At 37.5% G+C, this 9,565-nt stretch overlaps 1 protein-coding gene across 2 annotated transcripts; it reads left to right on the forward strand.

Annotated features, from left to right (window-relative positions):
• The first annotated feature begins 446 nt into the window (after positions 1–446).
• Positions 447–8,976, forward strand: sec22bb (SEC22 homolog B, vesicle trafficking protein b). 2 transcript variants are annotated; one of them, XM_042483948.1, is made up of 6 exons: positions 447–643; positions 2,352–2,363; positions 2,891–3,000; positions 3,144–3,304; positions 6,034–6,180; positions 6,829–8,976. In XM_042483948.1, the coding sequence occupies exons 1-6, from the start codon at positions 569–571 to the stop codon at positions 6,981–6,983; spliced, it is 660 nt and encodes a 219-aa protein (XP_042339882.1). In that variant the 5' UTR covers positions 447–568; the 3' UTR covers positions 6,984–8,976. The 2 variants fall into 2 exon arrangements, with proteins under 2 accessions (XP_042339882.1, XP_042339883.1); XM_042483949.1 differs by lacking the exon at positions 2,352–2,363.
• Positions 8,977–9,565: the final 589 nt, after the last annotated feature.

Here is a 9,565-nt window from a genome sequence, read left to right on the forward strand (position 1 = left end):
CAGACCTAAGCAATTTTATTTCATTTTATTTTACATTTATATTTATTGTATATGCACCAGAACACCAAGGCAAATTTAGTCCTGCCTAGCGCTGTCATTTTAAACAGTTATTTTATTTTATTCTATTTTATATTTATATTTATGGAAAATGCACCAGAACACCAAAGCAATTTCAGTCCTGCCTATCACTGCCATTTTAAACAGTTATTTTATTTTATTCTATTTTACATTTATATTTATTGTATATGCACCAGAACACCAAAGCAAATTTAGTTGGTTTTTTTGGGTTTTTTTTTTAAATTTATATTTATATTTATTGTCTATGCACCAGAATGCGAATTCCGTGTATGTGAAACCTGACTGATGCGGAACTGTATTTGTGGTTACGGTGCTTCCACGTAAAGACACGACGGAATTATTTAGTCGTGACACACAAAGCTCTTGCGTTTCCGGCCAGCTCAGCGTCAGCTCTGTGGTGTTGTCAGTTCACAGCCTGTCAAACAAACTGGTCCCAGTTACCTGAGACATTTCAGCGGGCAGAGGACAAACACCGGGACATCGCGGAGACATGGTGCTGCTAACGATGATCGCTCGGCTGGCTGACGGGCTGCCGTTAGCCGCTTCGATGCAGGAGGACGAGCAGGTTAAAATATCAGCTTTTTTTTTTGGCTAGCTGTGTGTGGTGTGTGTGTGTGTGTGTGTGTGTTATCAGTCCAGGCTGCTGCTGTTAACGCCTCCTGGGAGCTCAAATGCTACAGTGACACGTTAGCTAGCATCAGTCAGCCTCTGCAGGCCGTTGTGTCTGTTTACAGTCTTTTATTTACCTAAAATTAACTGAGTCATTGCTCAGAAAGCTCACAGACAGCTCCCTGTGTTTTAACCCTGACCTCATTCACAGGCTGCTTCATATCACCTGAGCATTGCACAACTTCTGTGAGGCTTCACACAGTCCAATTTAGGTTTTTAAAAACATGTTAAAAGACATTTTTACATGTTGTATCAAAAACAAAAAGTAGAGTGCGACAGATATTGTTTTTTTCAGGGCCGATACCGATTATTAATTATTTTTTTCTTATTTCATAACTTTGTAAAGGCATCTGATTGTAGGATTCAAATTATTCAGAGGCTGGTCATTTAGTTTCCTTTTATGTCTCAGAGAAGAGCTACAAAATTTGAAGTTGTTTTGCAATGAGCCGACTAGCAGCTGTCTTGACTTAACCTCTACTATTAGTTAGTAGTTGATTTACAATTAAAATGAAAATATTCCTGTTCGAATTTCGAATCTGAAATATAGCAAACTCCAACACTAAACTTTGTTTAAATGCCTTTTTCGAATCTGTGATCAAAATTGAAACTTTCAACATCATACACAGCAAGTTCCCTCCAACCTTTTTTAAATTATCTTTTTATCAAGGCCCCGCGATACAGTATTATCATCATACTTAAGTCATGATACAAAATTATTGCCATTTTAAACATGTTGCAATGTGCTGAGTATTACTATAGCATATATTGCTATTTATTACCTTTTTTTCAACTGCAAATTAAAATGTCCCTAAGGAAAAATTGTACACATCTGCGTTATCTACTAAGATATAGTTTTAAGTCTGTTCATCTTATTTAAATCATTTTTATTGCACCAAATTATATCCGTTAGACTGAAATGCAATTTATTTTATTGTCTTAGTAGGCTAGCAAAAGTTAAATTTGTATTTGTATTTTTGTTGATAAATATCTTAAAAAAAAAACGAATATGGCAAATATAATGCAATACTGGGCTGTGGTGGTTTCTGAAAAACATCTGTTACAATATTGTAGAACTTAAAGTGATGTCATCAATTGTCTTCTTTAGTCCAACCAACATTTTGGACACGTACTGTATATATATATATACATATATGTGTGTGTGTGTGTGTGTGTGTTGGTTGATAAGTACCAAGAAATTGTTAAGATATATTTGATATTTTAAAAAAATAAAAACAGTGTTACATAATTTCTCCACCAGAGGGCACGAACATGTTCCTTTTTTTTAAACTGTAAAACAATGTTTTCAGTCGATATCTTGCTTGCATTATTTGAATAACAACATTTAGGGGATTCTAATCAAAAATATATGTTAAAAAATAAGAGTCCTGGCTGATATGCTGTTGGTAGATTTTTAAAGCATGTCTTTGCCCTGTCAGCTGTGTAATAATGGCAAAAAATCTTAATATTTGCCTCAAAACTGGTACACACAAACATAACATATGAAAAATGTTTAAATGGATGTGACATGTGAAGCTTGTTTTATTATGTTTAACTGACCAGGAGTCTAACATCTTTCCTTCACTCTCTCATTTGCTTTCAAAAAGGGAAGTGAAAAGGTTTGTTTTGTTTCTGCTCTGTGCTTCGACATCATACTGTACGTGTGTCTGTGATGCTACAGCGTCTTCATTTACTCGAGTAATCACTCGGGAAACAAACACCATCCACCACCCAAATGCTGACCATTAACAATTCACCACAAACAGCGGGAATGGCTCTTATTTCTTTTTTCTTTTTTTAAAAAAAGCATTGCAGATCAGATCAGTCTCTGTTGTAGCATCACACTGCTGTCTGTAGTCTTTTGTACCAGCTGTTTATTTTCAGCACACTTTCCAGGACAAGAAATTAACACAATCAAAGAAAAGAGTGTGAAATCTGCACTGTAGGTGGTTGCCTTTTTTTGCGAGTATATTTTTTGTCATTTATGTCTCCTCTGGTGCTACAGTGGCTAAATTTTTGCTTGTGATCTCTGCTTGCAAATGTGGCATACAAAAGTCCATTTCTTGTCCTGATTTAACACCATATTTTGTGGTTGAGATGTGAGTGAGTTGCGTGGTAACTGATGTTATTTTTTTTGTCTGTTTAGTTGGGTCGGGACCTTCAGCAGTATCAGAGTCAAGCTAAGCAGCTCTTCAGGAAACTCAACGATCAGAGTCCCTCACGCTGCACTTTAGAGGCTGGCTCCATGTCATTTCAGTAAGTCGACAAGAAAAACGCATTAAAACACAATTTTTCATATTAAATGCACAGTTGCATAAAGCACTAAAATACCTCCAGAATACAAATAATTTCTGCAGTGGTTTCTTTGTATTTTAACATTTTTCCTGTTCACCTTGCAGCTATTTTATAGAGAAAGGAGTGTGCTACCTGGTGCTGTGTGAAGCCAGTTTTCCTAAAAAGTTGGCCTTTGCTTACCTTGAAGACCTGCAGGCAGAGTTTCATGAGCAGCATGGAAAGAAGGTCCCCACAGTCTCCCGGCCCTACTCCTTCATCGAATTCGGTAAGAAGAAAAGAAAGCCAGGGACAACTGAATTACCACTCTGTTGGCTGGAAAGTTAAATCTTGCCGTTTATTTCAAATCCATTAGTAAGTAACCATAAATATGTTGATGAAACGTTAGATTAGGGAAAAAAAAACCATCCAGTTTTTCTCTTCACTTCTAGGGCAATGTGCTGTAATGACTCCCAGTCAGATACCATCACTTTGTTTTTCCCAAATTTAAAATCTGCTTACTACATTGTGTAGAACTCATTGGAATGATTCTTATGTAAAGTTTCATAAAGATGACACTAAAAACCAAGTGGGCGCGACTTTATGAAGGAAACTGGTAGCTGAAACATTTATTATATAACAGCATTGAAGAAGAAACAGTATCGGAGTTGATTGGTTAAATCTGGCCTATAATCAATGCTGAATGAGTTCAGTTTTGATCAGGACACCAGTGTCATAGATCTGTTCATTATTTAAAAAAAGTTTAAAATAAATGATATAGGGATATCTCCACAAGGTGTTCTGCAGTGAATCTCGCATACCACTGAACCAATCAGCCTTTTATTTTTTGTGCACATTTTTGGGAAGGATACCTTTCTAAAAATGTATTCGGTTTCAGATAACTAGTAATCAATAATAATAATAATCAACCATTTCAGTAACTTGGCAATTTATTATCAATGTAATGTACTTTATTACGTTTGATTACTTTTCTTAAGGATGTTTTGAACTGGACATCAAAGTTGAAAAATCCTAAAAGTTCATAAGTGTTGCACTCACATTTTTATCAACGGCTATGCTGACCTGCGTCGTTCAGAAATATGCCAAAAGACGGCGTTCTTGCACTGCAAAAAGATGCAAAGCAACATAATAAATATTATCTTGTACATTTGGATTAGTAAATGAAATTTAATTCTATATTTTTTAATCAACTCTAAGTGATTACAGCTGCATTTATTCTGCAATTTAATAACATAACTCTCCTACATGTAACTAGTCACTCACCTGCGCTGTTTATGACAAAGCTCAAGGACCTCTCAAGATTCTGGTGATTGACAATTTAAAAAAAAAACAGTTATTGACTGAACTATCTAAACTGATCTAAACTGGCTGAGAGGGGCTGCAAGTCATCAACAAAATTACTAAGCAAAAAACATTTCTGGCAGCTGGACTTAAAATTAGTCTACCTCATCTGTTACAGGCCACATTTTGGCTTTTGTTGTGGCTCATATACTGATATCCATAGCAATGTTTTTTTTTTTTGTCTCTCTGTATTGAGTTCTTAAAATATATAATTGTACAAAATGATATACAAAAACAGCATATGTGGAAAGAAAGAAAACCACCCACTTTTTCCCTAACACACTAATTTTCCCTACTCACCCCCCTTCTGACAGGCTACTATTGTCAAAAATAAAATAAAGCAGTGATAGCAATGCTAACAAACAAGATTACACAAGCAATGCACAACCAAATATATGAATGAGAGAAAACAAATTCTAAGAATTTCAAGAGATATAAATAAAAAAATAAAAAGAAAGACAAAAAAAGAAATATGCTTGTTTCTCCACACTCCCACTTGACATGCCCGTATACATATTTCCCTGTGACTTATTCCACCTGATTCCAGTGACATTAGTGAAGTAGGACATAAATGGGGTCCAAATTTTACCAAATTCAGCCAGACATCCATAGAAAAATTTGGTATAATTTTGAACCGAAGCATCTTCAGGTTAATTATATACCAGATATGTTATAATCCACTCTACTTAGACATGATATGAGACAAATAAATCCTTTTTTTGTTATTTTCGTCCACATTTTGACTGTAAGGGAGCTGAGGGGGACACTTGAGTGAGATTAACCTCTTTGTTTGGGAAAGGAAGAGGAAAGTAGGGAGTGTTGTATTTATTGACATTATGTCTGAGGTCTGTCTGCCCTGGTTTCACCTTGATGATGTAACTTGCATATCGTCTCCCCTTCATCCCACTACTGCCATGCATACATACTGGACACACAGCCTGCCCTGCACGAGCTGTTCCAGTTTTGTCTGTTTTGCAAGTTCTCAGGCTCAAAATTCTTGCAAACTGTAAGAAAGGTCTTTATGAAGAAAACACACTGAAAGTGGAGAAATCATGCAACATTGCCTCCATCACTGCTGGCTCGTCGCTGTTGGCAACAACTCACTGACCCACCACTGCACCACTTCCTCTTTGGCAGTTTTTGGCAAATCGCAGCAGATCCTCTGGGCTGGTTTTGCTGAGTGAATTCAAATGCCACCTCTGTAGTTTATCACGATCAAAAAGCTGGCAGTCTTCTGCACAACTGATTTTGCAGTTAAAGGTATGAGGTGTGTGGTGTATTTTTCTGCAGAAACTCTGCATCCTCTTATGTTCTTCTAATTTTTTGTGATTGGGATGTTTGTCAGAGCTTCCTGAAAAGGTAGCCACCAGCTGCCAGACCACAAGCAGCAGGCATCCAGGAGACATAGCGATGAAAAATAAATGCAAATATAGCAAGGCAACCAAAGGTGATTCTGGGGTTCGCTTTTACGTTTACAAACAGTAACCAACATTCCTGCATAGTTTATCCATCCATCCATTGTCGTCCGCTTATCCTAGGCCGGGTCGCATAGTATACTTGCAAAGTTTTAATTTTTAAGCACCTTAAAAATGTTTGAGAAAACACTCCTCAGGCTTCTATTAACTGCTTGTTTTATTTGTGCCACTCCCTCTCCAGACACCTACATCCAAAAAACCAAGAAGTCGTACATTGACAGCAGAGCGAGGAGGAATCTGGGCAGCATCAACACAGAGCTCCAGGATGTACAGAGGATCATGGTGGCTAACATAGAGGAGGTGCTGCAGAGAGGAGAGGCGCTCTCTGGTAAGTTTCAGGTCTTTTTAATTCAAACTGATGCAGTGCATCCTTCTTACGCCTAATAATAAAAGTGCGGGTTGACCGATTTTGTTTTTTCAAGGCCGATATCAATTATTAATAGTTAACTAGACCGATACCTGATATTGAAACTGATATGTGTTTACAATAAAAAGGAAAATATTTCCGTCAATATATAGTGTTTGGAATTTAACAAACTCCAACAGAAAACTTTGTGTAAATTTCTTTAACAAATGTTTAATCAAAACTGAAACTTTCAACATTCATCCAGCAAGTTCCCAGCAACTTTTTAAAGTAAAATTTAAAAATATCTCCCTGGGGTTTTACAAAGTAAAAGTTCCCCTCATGCTGACGCTTTCTTTGCACATTTTAATTTCTTAATTTTATCAGCAATCATTAAAGTTAAACGCTGATATAGATAATCAGCAAAATGCCAAATATCGGCCCCAATAATCAGCTGGGACAATAATCTGTTGACCCCTAAATACAAGTGTGGAAGTCTGCTCCTCGTGTTCACACTGTGATTCTCTTTTTGTCCTCCTCATGTGTTTCTCTCTCCTCCTTTATCCAAATCTCCTCCTTCCTCCTTTGTTTTGAACTCCTGTTCCCTCTCCCTCCTGTGTCTCCTGCCTGCAGCGCTGGACTCCAAGGCCAGCAACTTGTCCAGCCTGTCAAAGAAGTACAGGAGCGACGCCAAGTATCTGAATACCCGCTCCACCTATGCCAAGCTGGCAGCCGGTGGTGTCTTTTTCATCATGCTCATTGTCTACGTACGCTTCTGGTGGCTCTGAGAGAGAAAAGAGAAGAAGGAGGCGCCGAAGTGGAAAACGAGCTGCACAGAGTCTGCAGACACGACGAAAAGCTGTCACCTTTGACTAAAAACAGGATCCCTGCTCTTAATAAGACTTTGCAGACATACCACCGCCCATTTTGTTCTCGCCTGTCCATGGATGTGTGATCTGAATATAAATGATGTCATAATACATAGTTTTATTATTAACAATTAGACAGTAATGCGCTAGTAGTTGCCCTGGAGATAGGTTAAGATGAACTGAGTGAATGCGTGTGTGAGTGTGTGTGTGGGTTGATTGCTCTGTTTTTGTAGGTGATTGCTTTTGAAATGTGGAGGGAAAATGAAGAGTTTCCAAAGCTGTACTGTACTGTAACAGGACTGATTTAATCTTGTATATTGTCTAATAATACAGGAGAGAGCAAAAAGAAAACACGAACACCTTATTTATCCTGTGCACATTATATGGGTATCTGTGCTCATTAACATTATGATTATAGAAGTGATACAACAACATACAATATGCACCACAGTTAGATATATGTAGAAAACATGGCATTGATTTCTTTAGTTAAATCAGTTCAGCAACAAAATAGGAAAAATAATTTAAGATTACTGTTTTTGTTTTTAATGCTGTATGAAAGCCTTGCAAAATGCTATTTCAACTGTGTCTAATTTAGCAAACTTTCTTTGCCAATATGGGATGTCAGTGATCCTTTAAGGGACTGTACAAAAATTATTAGGGAGTCAAAAAAAGAAGGAGGGTAATGTATTTTTCTTTTTGCTGAAAAGGAGGGTAGTCTATTTTGGGAAAGCAGTGGGGGGTCACTTAATTTTACTAACCTCAGATTTATATTTGCCCTTATGAGATAATGTATATAGTTTTTTTAAGGATCAAATAGTCAAAAAACATTGTTTTTAGTGTGCACAGTGGGTCGTAAAAGTGCTTTATCATATGCAGCGGGCAACAATCCTTTCACAGCCTCCTTAACTTTAGTCTTCATCACGACAAAAAAGTTTCGCTAATGTCAAGTTATCCTATTATACAGTTCCTCCAGGATGTTGCAACAATTAATGTAAATTCAGCTGATTCCTGTGAGTTCTGCTTGATCTTGTAATTTTGTCAAATCATCACAAGTTGACTTTTTAAAACGGGTAAAATCTCACTTCATTGTATAGCTGCACTCACTGTTTTGATTCGCTCAGCCCCTCTCAGGGCAAACTTTTAGCATCACATGCTAACGTCACCCAACAGTTATTAACAGATTTAAAAACAAAGTCGAGCTGTTTCCTTGTAAGTGTGAGATTAGCAGCTAAATGTTGGATGTTAACCACTGTTGCGAGACTTCCGCCAAAGCTGCAAAGTGTAACAAGTAAGGATGAGATCACGGTGTGTTGTTTTAGCTCATGGAAACTGTGCAGAGAGAGCAGGAGCAGAGCAGCTCACAGGGGACGGTTCTTAAGAACTGCGGTGAATAGTATCAACAGCTGATGGTCGGAGAGCGTTTCTCAAAAAGCTGCAGTGAAATCAGGCATTTCAAGCTGCAACAATCAGCCCATGAAACCCCAGAGGGACTGATTATAACCAAGTTTAGCCTTTTATTAGTATGTCTTTACTCTTAAAGTAGTGACTGGCTAGAATATTCACAGCAAGAGCCCAAAGAAAGTATTAATGATCCTGGGGAGGGCTTTGCTTTTTTTGTATGAAAACGCTGAATAATTTTTGTACAGTCCCTAACCTGACCTCAATAGTGTATCCATACTCCCTTTAGCTCTCTTGCACCGTGACTGTGGACCAGCACCTTTCTGTAAGCAGGCATTTAAAAAAAAATAGAAGTCTGGTTGGGTCCTTTTTATTTTGTATAAAGTTTACACGTTCAGACTCGGTTTCAAGGTGGATTCAGGCTGAGAGACGCAGGTGCTCATGGCTAGAAAGGACACCTTCTCTTTTTCTGTTCTGTCTGCAGTCTATGAATAAAATCCTTTGCACAAAATGCGCTTCCTTTCTGTCAGAGGAACTCGAGTTGATTATCATGAGATGATTATCTTTTTAAAGTGAATTTTCTATAGAACTTCCCGCATTATAAAGTTGTCTCACTGTCGATTAAGCCATCTATACAGAAACACACAAACAGGACAATGAATTACCACCAGTTTAAATTCAAATGATCCTGTTCTCAGACTATTGAAATGCAAAAGTAGGTTATTTGATCAGGGTTGTCTGACAGGAACTTGCTGTTTCGACATAGCAGTTAGTCTCTCAATTTGCTTTGTCATTTAAGCAGCGTGACATTTAACCTTTAAAGACAGGTTTCCTATTAATGTCTGAGTAATAAACAGTATGCAAAATACTGCCAGGAAAACATTTCTCTGTATAAAATGGGGGAAAAACATAAATTAACCCAACTTCTGAGCAGGAAACTCAGTGACTCAGAGGGCACTTCAAGGGCACCAAACGCTGCGGGTTTCATTTTCACACATTGATGGCGGAAGTATTCAGATTCTTAACTTAACAAGTACTGATATCACACCGTATAAACACTCTGTTACACATAAAAGTCTTGAGAATCAGTGACTTCTTTT

Source organism: Plectropomus leopardus, chromosome 3, assembly GCF_008729295.1.
Source record: "Plectropomus leopardus isolate mb chromosome 3, YSFRI_Pleo_2.0, whole genome shotgun sequence".
Taxonomy (NCBI): Eukaryota; Metazoa; Chordata; class Actinopteri; order Perciformes; family Serranidae; genus Plectropomus; species Plectropomus leopardus.

Coding starts and splice junctions, on each gene's coding strand:
- sec22bb (XM_042483948.1), top strand. CDS start 569: ATGGTGCTGCTAACGATGATCGCTCGGCTGGCTGACGGGCTGCCGTTA. Junction 3,001..3,143: donor GCTGGCTCCATGTCATTTCA/GTAAGTCGACAA, acceptor TTCACCTTGCAG/CTATTTTATAGAGAAAGGAG. Junction 3,305..6,033: donor CTACTCCTTCATCGAATTCG/GTAAGAAGAAAA, acceptor CTCCCTCTCCAG/ACACCTACATCCAAAAAACC.